At 40.8% G+C, this 14,394-nt stretch overlaps 1 protein-coding gene across 50 annotated transcripts in view; it reads right to left on the bottom strand.

The window, feature by feature from the left end:
* Nucleotides 1-7,221, bottom strand: part of SLMAP (sarcolemma associated protein) — a 92,305-nt gene extending 85,084 nt beyond the window's left edge. For 28 of the 50 annotated variants that reach the window (XM_075096129.1, XM_075096130.1, XM_075096121.1 and 25 more), the window contains exon 1: nucleotides 6,079-7,072. In XM_075096129.1, the coding sequence (XP_074952230.1) occupies nucleotides 6,079-6,276 (198 nt within the window). In that variant the 5' untranslated portion in view covers nucleotides 6,277-7,072. Of the gene's footprint in view, nucleotides 1-6,078 lie in introns of all 50 variants that reach the window. The other 22 variants (XM_075096131.1, XM_075096100.1, XM_075096104.1 and 19 more) reach the window with 2 other exon arrangements.
* Between the last annotated feature and the right edge of the window lie 7,173 nt (nucleotides 7,222-14,394).

Here is a 14,394-nt window from a genome sequence, read left to right on the forward strand (position 1 = left end):
TAGATAACAAAACAACCAAAACTGTTCATATTCCGTAAGAAAAATGAGAGAGCAAAGCCAAAACAAAAATATTTATCCGTTGTAATGTCAATTCACCTGCAAATGATCAATGGATGGCTGCAACTAACACGAAAGAAAGTTAAAGAAAAAGTCAAAAAGAATCTTATATGATGAAGGTGTATTAGGGAAGCAAGGCTTTCAATTTATAAGCATGGGACCAGGAGCAAACCCAGACCATCCTATTAGAGACCTAAGGAAAACATATTTACTAGCCTTCATTACTGCTAAGTAACCTGATTCATTTCAGGTTTGTAAAAATGCATTGCAAATACAAAAGGGATTTTTGTTTGTTTTTAAAACCTAATCAATGTGTTGGTGTTCCTGGCTCTGGATAGATGCATCATGACTGCAGTGGATCAGCTCCAAGAATTACAGTATTAGCTCTGCAGCAGTGGCTCTAGATGGTATCTCTGCAGGGAAATCCTTGTCAGCAGTAACTTACCTCTACTATAAATGGCCGCTAGCACTCCTACACTGGGTTATAAAAGAAGGACAGTGGTGAAGTTTGCCGAAACCAAGAACTCCCTACCCCATACTACTCTTACGATCCTATCAGCATAAAATTAGATAGTTCATTTAGGGTGAAAAGCACTTACATCAAAATATTAACAGGTGTATGTAAGGGCTGGCTGACATCACCCTCTTACCAAAAGCATCTAAGCACTGAAATTTCACCTTAATGTATTATAGCAGATCCCAGGTCAGTCTCCCAGGGCACTTGGAATAGACATTCGATGTTTGGAAGAGGAAGTGTCTCCCCTACAGACATTGCAGACTGTAAGCATACAGCAACATCAAAAGTACTGGAAAAATAAAACATTTGTTCAAGCTCTCAGAGACAACAATCGTAACAGAAAGCTGAAAAGATGGAATAGGGGAAAACTAAGTAACAGACAAGGTGTCTAATGAAAAAAATGCTACTGATACATGAGAAGTTAAACAACCGTTACACAGATCAGCACCAAGTAGCCCAGAGTATCATACAGGAATCTCTATAGGAAGCAGCAGAAAAAAAATCTCCTATTAAAATCCTGCAATCCCAAATACCATTTTTCATATCCCACTGAATTTTTTAAGACAGATTTACTAAAATACTTCTGAACAAACAGGATGTCCAGAAAAGATGTCCTATACTTCTTGAATCTTGCCAAGTTCTTGATCTTCACAGAACATTCTATTAAACGTTAAGTGAACAAAATACTTCCTTTTCACAAATTCTTTCTCTTTCTTTCATGGTCAATATACTTTTATCCCTAGTACAATACAGCAAGAAAAGAGAGCATCTAATCTTTCAAATCCTGTTTATCGATATATTTCTTGCACTGCTGGTCCAAGTTTAGATGCAGTATCCTAGACGCAGTCCAACAAGCTGCAAGGGGTTCTTCTTTTCCAAGCGCAGGACTTAACATTTGTCCTTGTTCAGGCTCCTGAGGTCCATGTCTGCCTGTTCATTCAGGACGGACAGTCCCTCTGGATGGCAGCCCTGCCCTTGAGTGTATCAACTCGTTCTGCACCATAACAACACTCCCAGATTTGGTGTCGTCTTCAAACTTGGCTAGAGTGTACTTCACCATACCCTTCAGGTCACCAATAAAAATGTTAAACGTGACAGGCCATTATATAGACTCCTGCAGTATTCTGCTTGTTACCAGCACCCCGGTAGAAAACCACCTATTAACCACTACCACTGAGCTTGATCCTCAAACCAGTTTTATTTTAATCATCTAGTTCTTTGTACATCCAGACTGTACTGCCCTAATTTAGGCAGACCATCATGGGAAACAGTCAAAAGCCCTGTGAAGGCAAGATAAATAGCATGTGCTGCTCTCCCTTGCCCGCAAATCTAGTCATTTTATCATACAAGGCAATCAGACTCTTCAGACATGATTTATCCCTGCTAAATCCATCCTGACCATTACCAAATCATCATCTTCATGTGCCCAGAAAAAATGTTCCAAAACTTGTTCCATGATTTTCCCAGGGACTCAGACAAAGCTAGCCAGTCTGTAACTCCCTGGCTGTATCTTTGGGGTGGTTGTTCTGGGTTGCTGGGGTTTCTTGGGGGGCAAGCAGAGGGCAGGGTTTGCTTAGTTTTTTTAAAGAGTGTGCTCCCTGCAGGAAGTGTTCTGTAACATTTTTATCTCGCATATTTTAAGCCTAGAAGCCATAAAGCACAGCCTTAATAAATTTCATTTGCTATCCTGTGGACTATTTGGCTTTTGATTTACTAGTTAGCATTTCTACAACCAAGATACTATGAATGTGCTTAATTCAATTTAATGCATTAAATTAAAACACTAGTATTAGCTACCACCCTGACACAGACACTTTTGCCTACGCATTTTTTTTTTCAGCTATTAAAAATGACCAGTTATTTAGAGTTCTTTTGGTCTAAGAAAATACCTCTCTCAGTTTCTCAGCGCCTTTGGTAAACTGGGGCAACAGATTTCTCTATAAAGGTACTTACAATAGCCACTCACAACAATCTATAACACTGAAAAATTCCAGTTTTTGGAAGCTGGGATATCTGTCAGAAACTTCAGGTTTCTACTAAAAGCTTCCACCACATCTGCCAGAAGCATTTCAGCCAGAGAGAAGTCACATGCAAATTCTCAAGGGTTTTTAACTTGCTTATTTTTAAAAACAAGAACACAACACAAAAAAAAAAAACCACTAAGTTTGAGACTATTTCAATTAAGCAGTTTTTACAGTTTCTGCCCCTATGCAGTGATAGAAGCTTAACAAACATATTTAAATTTTCTGAACTATAGCCCACTTTTTCTTTTGCTTTGATTCATACTTTTTGGAACACTCCATGCTCAGCACAACATCCACTTCCTATATATCCAGTGACTCACTTTTTCAGACACCTCAAAAAGATTCATTAACTTGTAATTATTAAAAAAAAAAACCCAACAAATTCTAAGCACAAGCTTCTAACATTACTGCGGTATGAAAAATCCACAAGGAGATATTACACTGATTCTACAAACACAAGTGAAACACAGCATTGCACTGGTTGTCTATAAAATTACTACTAAGCACAGAAAAAGTCTGAGTACAGATATTATTACCACCACCACCTCCTTCCGCCTCTATCTTACACATTCTTAAGCTTACATGTTATGTTAAAAATATTTTCAAAAGCAAATCCAACTTTAAATATCTGCTTTTAATTGCTATTTACTGGTGATCTCGAAGACCCATACTACTTTTATCGTTAATAATGCTGGTGTTACATAGACATTATCTCCTGGAGTCACGTAACTTTTTCGATGCATAATTAAAGTGCCTTTATACAAACTAAACACATCTTTCAACTGCAAGTAACATGTCATCTTCAATGTGGTCTATTTATGCGACACTTCAGCTGAAGCTTACCTCCACCTCAGAAAAAAATTGTATGCTAGTTTCCTTACCACTGCTTACTGATGTTCCCTGTCTTCGGTTTCTACCCATCTTTACAGATTATGCTGATACAATTGTTTACAGACTACATAGTAAACAGGATCACTCATATGATTCACTAACACAAACCAAGCAAAACTCCAAATGCTCAAGAAAAAAAAAAAAAAATTAGAGCATAACTGAAAGGCAGCTCAAGAGGCAGCACAGAGACTGAACTAAGTAACTGGGAATGCCAGAAACTGGTATTGCCGAAGTCCACAACTTACGAAACTGCAGACCCAGATCATTCACTAAATAGTTTGACTTATCTGAAGGTTTCTCTCTGTTACTAAATTAACATTTCAAGATCTTACCTTTCATAAAACCCAGAACTGATAAAAATCCTCTATATAAGCTTCTAAGAAACGTTTACAAATAATGTGGCAAAAAAAAAAACACACAAGTTTAAATATAAGTAATTGAAGGATAATGACATATTCCTAAATGAGATGTACTTATTAGAAGTTCTGTAAGTAATTATAATAAACATTCCTGCATGCAAATGTTCTGGCATAGGTTTACATTTTTGTTTGTACTTTGAAAACACCACAGAACTCTTTAAAGTAGTTTTTGCAATTCAAGATTAAGACCGTATTTACTGACATCTTCTACCTGCCTTTTTACAACAGCATTTTATATCTATTATCTCTAACAATGCATTTTTCCATCTCCTCCAATTGTATCACAATTTACCATTCAGATACTCAACCAGATGAAAACACAGACCATACTGCCAAGAAACAAACACAGAATCCAAAATTCTCCATACCGCTGTATCAATGCTTTAAACCTTTTACAGTACCACAACTTCTAACACGCAAAATGTACAGTAATGTATTCCTATGCATTGTCTTAAACCCCCTCTTCAGTTGATCACTATGGCTACTGATCCAGACACCCATCTGGGCAATTTCCATCAAGACCCCCATCAAATCCTCACATGACGGTATGTCAAGAACTATCACATACCACCCACTTATTTACTACTACCAGGTTGCTATTTTAAATCAGCTAGATAAAAATGAATAAGCATATAATTTTTTGACCTGTATTAGAAAAGACAAAGGTAACTGAAATTTAAAAACAAACAAAAAATGCACAGCTGTCTTTTAAGCTCGTCTATTAGTTAGCAGTCTTGCCCAACACTCAATGCTTTGTCAAATTAACCACCTTTAATATGGCTAGACTATTTGTAACCATGAAAGAGCACATGGGGGTCTTAATCTTTATAAATCATGAAAAATGTTGATAAAAAGCTATCTGCATAATACTATTTATAACAGTACAATGATTTGGAACATTTTACTTTGTTCAGTCAAACAAGAAATATTAAAAACTAAGCTTGAACTGAAAATATTTCATGCACTGAAGTTTTCTAAAGTGTCCAAGAATGCACATCACATATACAACAGAGCCAAAACAACATGCTTAATGAAACACTAATGCAGATAGCAGTTAGCACAATTACGTGCAGGTATCTTGAAAGCCATGCCATAACCAAGCCTTAAGAAATTAAATGCTTGTCTTGTCCTATCATGCCCAGGTGTTGCATAACATAGGATAGTTAACAATGGAAGGTTTAAGAATTTTGACTGCATTGTACTGTTCCTCATGCTGTGTCATACTACTAAAAAATACTGCATTTATTACAAACCATATTATTCTTAAAATCAAAAGCTACACTAACTGCATTTCACGGAAGGACATGCTGCAAAACTAAAAACCAGAGCTGATTTAGAGCATATGAAGTTCTAGAGCATAACATTAATATATTTGGAAAAAAAAATACAGTGCTGAGCAACTGAAATCTGAACTTTTTTCACTTCTTGATGGATATTTAAAATTAACTTGACACTCATTAAGTAAAATAATTTTACTTGTCCCAGTTCAATCCCTAGTGGACAAAACATGCACTACATAACCCCTAAATTTCACTTAACAAGGTAGTTACCCTTTTGAGAGGAACAGTTAAGACAACACAGAATATATTTCAAAGCCATTTTCACCATCAATGATAAAATATCTTGTATGCCATTTTTTACACTCCTGCTGCCAGTAAGAAACCTTCTATCAGACCCAAACAACAAAACACTATAAAATTTCAAAAGGGCAAGTAGGAGAAGTACCAAACAAACCCGGTACTTTTTTTCAAACACATTTTTGACACTCTTCACAACGAGGTTTATTTACATACTCAGCTAAAGTAGTAGTTTTTCAGCATTTGAAAAAACACTATTACATCATTATATTCATACAAGCCTGTGCTTTCAGATTTGTATTACTCACCTCAAAATCAGCCACTTCTAGCAATGAATACATATGCAAATTTTCCAGTACTTATCACCATTTTCAACTGTTAGTTTTATGTACTTTTAATAACATTTAAAGTTTCTGCTCCGTAAGAAATTATCAACTTACCTGAAAGGTAATAATTTTAACTATAACACAAGTCTTACTCCTTCCACATGAAACTGTATTTATTACAGCAAAACCAAAGTGACCTGCAATCGACAGGCACTTGCTAAAACAAAACGAGGAGTTCATTATTTTTAAATAAAGAAAACATCTTACCTTGCCTGTCTTGTGATCAAACCAGACAAGAGCATGGTTCCTGGACAGCACCTTACAGTCGAAAGTTGCATTATTCTGAGCTGGCCGGCAGCGAGCCACTGAGCGGCCGATCTTGACGGGCTCGTCCAGGTAGACATGACGCTCCTGAAACGGATGAGAGTTCGGGCGGCAAGTGAAGATGGCCAAGGCTGAAGGCATCGAGGACAGATTGGGGTTGCCACACCAACCAGAGATGAAGAGAGCCTCTTCTGATGCAGGCTGTCCTCCACAATTTTTAACCCAAACCTCCACAGCAACTTTATATTAAAGCAGGACAAACATTATCACATGAGAGGCCTAACAACTCATTGTTTCAGTGTGTAAACCAATTCTGGCAATAATCCAGTGAAAAAGCCCCATTATGTCTTTTAATAATAACAGCAGTGGCTCAAAAAAAGTCGAAAATGTACAACTTTCAATCCATCCTCCTCTGGAAGAACAGGAACAAGCATCTGATTCCTTCAAAGAGAAGCAAAGGCTCCTTGAAAGAAGGATAGAGTATCTTAAATCCAAGTAGATGAGTCATACAAGTACTTTTGTTTGTAACCTCAACTGCCTTCTTTCCCCCCCCCTTCCGCAAACAACACTGACCAAAATTCTGACCAATGCAACATGGAAGCAAGGAAAGGTTTAGGGAAGGGGGATGAGGGAAAACGATTAGCGTCCTCTCTCAAAGCACAAAGATCAGGAGTTGGAAGATGAATATGAAGCCCTCACTCCACAACAGGGATCTAGTCACTTGACACGGCAATCCGCATTTCACCATCTTCATGTACTAAACTAAAGCAGAATAGGTGGTCCTCGATTTAGGATGGGGTACGAGAGCTACACTGTTTTCCTCCCCTACACCAGATAAAGCTGAACCGGTCTACAGTTTCAGGCTGCCACTCAGATAAGGAACTTGATAAGGCATGGAGAGGTCTTCAAACTCTCCTTCTCTCGGGGACAGAATAACGCGTGGGAAGGGTCCTTCGGGGACGGCCTAGGAGGTACACTGACAGGTTGCTCCCCGGCGGTGCCCGCGGCGGCTCTGGCTGGCAGCGGCGGCCGAGCGTCCCTCGGCGGCGGGTCTGTCCGCGGGCGGCGGGTCCGCGGGCGGTGGGCGGGAGCCGGCGGAGAGGGAGGCGAGCAGGGGTTGCCCCAGGAAGCCTCCGCCAAAGCCCCCGGCGCGGGGAGCGGCGGGCCGGGGGTGGCGGGGAGGCGGCGTCCCCTCCGCTCCGCTCAGCCCCTCCGCAGGTGGCTGTGCATGAGGAAGGTCCGCTCCTCAGCCTCCCCGCGCTCTCCGCCCGCCCAGTGCCGCTCCGCGGGCCCTGCGGCGGCGGGAGAGGCCTGGCGGCCGGGCCCGGACGCCTCCCTGGCTCAGTAGCTCTGCCTCTTAGGCAGCCGCCGACCGCGGAAACTTTCCTCCGACCTGCAGAGCCGAAAACAAACCGGGTCAGACGCACCCCTCGCCCGGCGCGGCCCCACGCCTCCCCCCGGCCTAGCGCCGCCCGGCCCCCGGGGAGACACGGGGCGCACCAGGACTCCGCTCCCTCCCTTACCTTCAGCGCAGCGGCCGCCATAGTGACTTGAAACCTACCCGGTGTGGCAGCCGCGGCGCTGCCGGGGCGGGGCGGGGCGGGGCGGGGTCGGGGGAGGGGGAGGGGGGGCGGGGGGGGGGAGGAGTCGTCCTCAGCGGGGCCTGACCAAAGGGAAGGCGCGGCAGCCGCCTCCAGGCTCCGTGCGGGCGGCTGCGCAGGCGCGGCGGAGGCCTCTGCGCCGGCGCGCGGCGTCCGCTGAAGCTGCGGCAGCGGCAGCAGGCGAAGCCCCGCCTCCTTGGCGCTACCGCTACCTTCCGGGTGCGCGGGGGAGAGGGGCTAGGGTGGGGGGGTTGTGAGGGCTGCGAGAGGTTGTTGGCTGAACCTTGAGGGGCGGTAGGGTCCGGGCGGTAATGCGGGGGCCCGACGGCCTCCTGTGAAGCGGGAAAAGGGGTGAAGGGTTGCTGCGAATGGGTACAGCTAGGACGTGTTAGCGGGTGGGAGCGGGGGCAGGGGCAGGTTTCTGAGGTGAGCGAGCCAGCTAGCCAGCGCCCGGGACCGGGTGCCTTCTCTTTCCACTGCCCTGTTCTCCTCAGCTCTACCCTGGGCGGGGAGGGAGGGAAGGAGCGAGGGGGGCTCGTGCGGGAGCCCTGAGGAGTAGCGGGATCACGTGATACCAGTGGAGCTCTCATGAGAGAAGGCAGGAGTTCCCCCGACATCCTTCTGCCTCCCCCGTGCTCTTCTTGCCGTTTTATGATCCAAGGTTGAGATTTTTGGAAGGCGCAGTGTCATTTGCCATGTCTTGGGGAGGGAGAAATAGTGTTTCGCCGTCTCCAGTTGCAGATTGGCAGCTGGAGCGGGGAGAACCCTTCGGGTGGTAAGCGCAGGCACAGGGCAGGGCAGAGGTGGGTCACTGGCGCAGCGTTGTCCCTCAGTAGGTCTTGAAGCATCATCCAAGGTCATATTTAGCCCCGTTTTCTAGAAGCCAAGGAAGGGTTGTTCCTTTTTCAAGGTCATGCGGTGGACTACTGCAGAACAGGTCTCTCTGGTCCAAATTCATTTTGAAGTCTGTCATTCCCTATAAAGCAAACAAGCGGAGATTGTTTGATATTGAGATAGATGTTGAAGTTGTGCCAGCACTATAATTACCCCGTGACAAGGTGTTAGGATTAGGGATGTGGGAGGGCTGTCTTATGCCAGAAAGGCCAGGCAGCTGAGAAGTGGCAGGCAGTTTTGCCAGCTATATATGACGGAAATAAGCAACAACTGAGGTGAGGCAGTGCAGTGTATGAGGGAAAGCATGATTTCTGTGCTGTTACTTATAGCAGAGTAAAATCTGAGTTGTCTTCATTTTTTTCCTTTCTTTTTGACTGCACTGTGATTTCTGGGGAGTGTGATTCATTACAGCCTAGTTTTCTTCTGTTTTCTTCCAACGATCCAATGAGAAAAAGACAGCAAAACCAGCCTGTAAAGTCTGTGTTTGAAGCAAAGAAATGAATTCTGAGATGAGAGACAAGTCTGATTTTTGAAGACAAAAAAGAAAGACGAAGAGGTGGAAGCTTTAGGACTGGATGTCCATAATTCTCAGTCCTCCTGACAGGAGAAAAACAAATTACCTGGCACTCCTCTTCATGGCTTTCATCAGCTTGTTTATGAGATTATACTACTGTGATAAATATATTCCTATTTTACTCATTTTTGGAAATGGAAATTCAGTATGAATATTGCTTATAGCACACAAGGTGGTGTAAGCAATTAAAAGGGGGAAGGAAAGGGGTATAAAAAGAGGATGGAAAAAAAAGAGGAATAAATTTAAGTCTGTGAAGAGTTAGATTTAAGAGAAAAAGTTCCAAAAGTAGAAATAATGGATAACACTTTGGAATTGCAAAGGCATAAAAAGTGGGACAAAGGGTACTGCAGGTATTGGAATTAAAAGAATATTTATGAGAGCATTTTCTGTATTTTGCTTTGTATGTTTAATGGAAAAAGGATTCTGAAAGTAAAATTAAACATGAAGAACAACAATTTCCATCTATAGGGCCTAAAAGAATCAAGTAAAAAAGATAAGCTGAGCAGTGGGGTGTTTTTCTGATGTTCTTTGTAAGCATTTATAATTTTTAGATACTGCTATTGAGATTCAGCTAAATTTCATACTGTATTGTTTATATTGTATCTTTCTCAAGTCTTCCTGCAACCAGCAGAGCAAACTAACACCCTAAGTATCTGTGTCCTTTAAGCTGTAAGCCACAATGTTGTGGTGTCCTGAACCCTTCTCCGTCTGCTGGAGAAATCCCGTTTTGGTAGTCCCATGGGGGAAGCAATGCTACATGCCAGATGCCTTTCTGATACTTTTTGCCAAGTGGCTTGTGTAACGAGAGTTCTACCTACTTTTCAGTGATGGCATTAATTTGAGCCTTCCTTTTCTGCATGAGTGCCAGCTTTCAGATAAGTTGGATGGGTTTAGTTATCTTTCAGATTTTTTTTTACTCCTTTTTCAAATTGCCTAATGAGTTCAAAAGTTGTTGGGGCAGACTCATTGACTAAGTTAAAAATACAGTAAGTGGTTGCATCCTGAAATGAGGATACAATTATTGTATGGGTATTTTCTGAGGTATTTGATGCTTGCCAGAAGGTGTCCATCTTAGAGCTGTGGAAAGCAACAGGTGGATGAAAAGAGTTCAGTATAAAATGCTCAGCTGCTGTACTGCGCTCAGCAGAAGTAAGGAGGATGTGTATGCTCATGCTTCATTTCTGTGAACCTCTGCCACACAACCGAAAGAAGCAGTGAGCTTTGGCAGCCATGTTAGGTAAGGGCAGTAAGATGCCAGTTAGGTAGCCATCCTTCTTCCGGGCAGGAAGTCCATAAAGGTTTTATGATAGCCATCATAGCTGAGGGCAGAAAGAGCCTGCCATCTTGGATACGGGAAATGGAAGGGAGGTGACTGTCACATTTGTCCCCTGAAGAGCTGGTGTCTGCTTCAGAATGATTAAGTGCAGCAGAGTTAGAGTTTATGTGTACGCTTGCTAAACATCTGGATTTTGGTTTGAGTGTGTCAGTGCAGGAGAGACTCTGTGGTCTTAATGACTTATTTTTCATCAAGATCTTTTGCTGAAGGAAGCCTGTTGTGAATTCTAAGTTAACTGACTTGAGAAGTAAAACACTGAGCATCATTACAGGCAACTCAGGGCCAGACTTCTGACTATTGTGCAATAATGATCTAAAAGGCCACCAAAATACTAATATACATCAGTTTACAGTTGTCAGTGGGGAGGTGTTGTGAACCAGTTGCTTAGGAGAAGATCCTGACTCGAGAGATTGTTACATTTGGAATGAATAAGGTGTACTGTATAGCAAAAGTTCAGTTACTAGTATAAAAATTAAGAGGCAAACTGACAATGAAAACAGAATAAACAGGTTAGGAGAAAATTGGAGGTGCAGAGTTTTCTACAGAGTTCTTGTCCCTGAAACTCATTAATCAGCAGTTTACTAAAATCAATTTCTCATTGGTTTTCAGTAATAAAACAAATTCTATGTATAATTGCAGTCTTTTAAGCCATACCAAATTTGAAAATATGACAGTCTATAAAGGCATTTACCGCTATGTAGAGCAATATGGAAACATATAGCAAAGTTTGAACCATTATTTACATCCTAATGGCATATATTTTGGAAAACAAACTTGTCTGAGAAGTAGCTTCTGAGACATTCAGAATCAAGCTGGACTGTCAAAAAGTAAGGAATGGTTTCAGCGCAACAGGTTCTTTTTCCTGGAGCTATAGATGTGTCCATTTGAATGTTAACACTACAAAAATGTAGTTCACATGAATCACTTTGTGTCCACTAGAGGAATGGGGGAGGACCAGCTGTCACACTAACTGGCTCAGACCAATATTTGCTGACCTATAGTTGCTTTTGAGATGCAGTGACTGAAAATGTAATCACTTTTTTCTTAAGTAGGAAGAATGGTCTCACAAAGTAAATTAAACAAGGAGTGGCAGGATTATTGTGACATTGTGGTGATTCTACAATTTGTTGAAATATTCTGGTTACAGTTCTTGACAAAATACACAATATTATGTGCATACGTGATTGCGCTTATGGCTGGACAGTCACACGTGTAAATGGTGTAGTTGCAGGGTATGTCAAGACAGCAATAATCCAATTTTAAACTTTTGATAATTTTTTGTTTTAGGAGCTGCTGAATATGTATATGTCCTACAAATGTGTTATCTAGCAGTGTGTTTCTGTCCGTGCTGGTGTATCATGAGAGGTAAATGGAGCAAGATTATGTCCTCAGAATGATGATCATTACCAGAAAACAACAGGTGTTTGCTAATAGGTTATTTGCTGGTTTCATGCACGCATTGAAAAAGAGCCAAATTATCCAAGAATAATAGAGATCATAGATAACACAAAGCCTGTAATACATCTAAGAGCTGATTTACACTTCAGTTTTAACTATGAACTTCACTACGCAGTGTTCAACCACTGTACGTAAACCAGTCAGTAAAAGAATTTGCACAGGTGTAGGCACTTGTCTCTGTGTCTGACCACCACGTCCCTCTGCTCTTAGTGGCAGTGTTCACACAAAATCCTTTTTATAAGCTCCCCAAGCTCCTCAAAACTGATTAGGACTTTACTTCTCACTATTGTTGGAAAATTTAATTCAAAACCTTATTTTTCCAGTGATTAGAAAATTTATGCTAATTATCAGTTTGGATTTATTCAAGGGTGGTTACACTTTTTTTTTTTTTATGGTAGCACTGTGATTGTTACTTAGTTTCACATTATTTTCTGTTCTCAATCTTTTAACTCACTGGCTCATTATATAAAGAGGAATTGCATTATCTTTCAGCATTAATTTTGAAAGAATAGGCAACTCAGCTGTTGTAATCCTCTCTTGTCAAATTGATTCTCCATTTATCTTGTTTTTGTTCAGACCCTTCCCTGCTCCTCTTTCTAGTTTACATGAAACTTACTAAAAGATACTTGTACCCAGTATAAAAATTAGTATCTTGCTAACATAACATTATATTAATGTAATATTCGTAGTAAGCATATGTAGAATATACTAATTAATTTGTTATGTATTAAATATATGCATGTCATATTTACAGTTATATAAAAATACATTATTTGTAAATATACTCTCTATATCCTATCTATTTATATACAGTATACATTGTATAGTGTGTTGATAATACATGTATACAGCATATATAAATAAGAATAACATGACATGCATACTATTAATACAGTATTATGCTAACATGTAACTAATCTTGCATATGTTGTTTCTTAATTTCTAATGAAATTAGGTAAGTTGGTATATCTAGCATCCTCACTGCTTTATTGTTTTAGTAGAATATAATCATCATGTAACCAGCTCTTAATTGCTTTTCTTTTAATATGAGGTTGACTTTTTGAAATGTTTGATGTTTTCTGTGGCTGTCTGAAAAATAAGGAAAAGCATTTTAAAAATAAGTATGACATTTCTGTTGTTTGTTTTAAATAAATGTATTTATTAGACCAGATCTAATTTTCAGATACAAATAAAGGATTGCTTTAAATTGAAATCTGAAGTTGGGGGGGTAGAAGGTGAGCAGATGATGTTTATCCAGTTCTTTGGTGTTACCCAGTGGGTATGAACAGCCTGCGCAGCCACTTCCTGCTGAAGCTGATGTGCACTGGCCAGCTGGCAGCCAACACAGCGTTTGCTGCTACCTGATAGAAAGCATCCCGCTGAGAGAAGTGGGCTAAAGCAGTAGAGGTAGCAGCTGTAGGAGAAAGATAGAGGGTGGAAGAAAGCAAGATAGGCTCAAATGCCAAACAGTTCTGCCTCTTCTGAATCCAGCTGTCCCATGGAGGCCTATACTCATTTTTATTCCAGCAACTGACATCACAGGGGATGCTTTTTCTAGAAAATACTCTCGTCCAAACCCTACCGAATATTTATATGAACAGATTGCTGTCTTCCTGCAAAATGAGACAGAGCTCATAGAGATTTGTAGGGGCAAATTTCATATGCAGAGCCCTACTATTCATGAGACTGTACTGCAATTTGCAGCAAAGCATTCTCAGTTAATAGATTGCCACCTTTGAAGTATGTATTTTGTCTTGCACTGATACGCTTCCTGAAGGAGAAAGTCTCAGTTGTTACAATACTTAAAATACATGTAGAAATATTTTTATTCTTTTTCTTAAACTACTGACATTCTTTCTCAACTGAGGAATATCATCACATTTTACAAAAACTAAAAGGCATCTGAAGCAGCTGGGTGAAAATCTTCCTGAACAATATTCCCCTGGTGATTAGGAACATCTCCAGTAGGTGCAAATCCTGTCTTTTTCAGTGACTTCTTGCTCAAATGTAGTGTTACTGTTCTCTAAACTTTCTCCTTCCAAAAGATTAATTCCACCTGATGCTTAGTAGAAATAAGTTATTGTTTAACAAAAAGAGCAGAGTATCAGTCTAAGTACTTTATTCTTATTTTACTTGTATATATTTATACTTTTTAGTCCCATGAAAACTTACAAATAGAGGCCAGCAAAAACTGGAAGGGAATGCACGATAATAGCTAGAATTCTGTTCTGTCTGTGGTAGCAAGAAAGTAAACAAGGGAAAGTATAAAAATACAAACAAGTGAAGGCTTGTAAGAAGCTGTGAGATGATACCTTTTCTTAAACCAAGTGATTAAGGCTTTTGGCCAGGCCCCATTTCAGCTCTTAAATGGCAACAGCAAATGAAATACCACTGCA

This window comes from Phalacrocorax aristotelis, chromosome 6, assembly GCF_949628215.1.
Source record: "Phalacrocorax aristotelis chromosome 6, bGulAri2.1, whole genome shotgun sequence".
NCBI classification, from domain to species: Eukaryota; Metazoa; Chordata; class Aves; order Suliformes; family Phalacrocoracidae; genus Phalacrocorax; species Phalacrocorax aristotelis.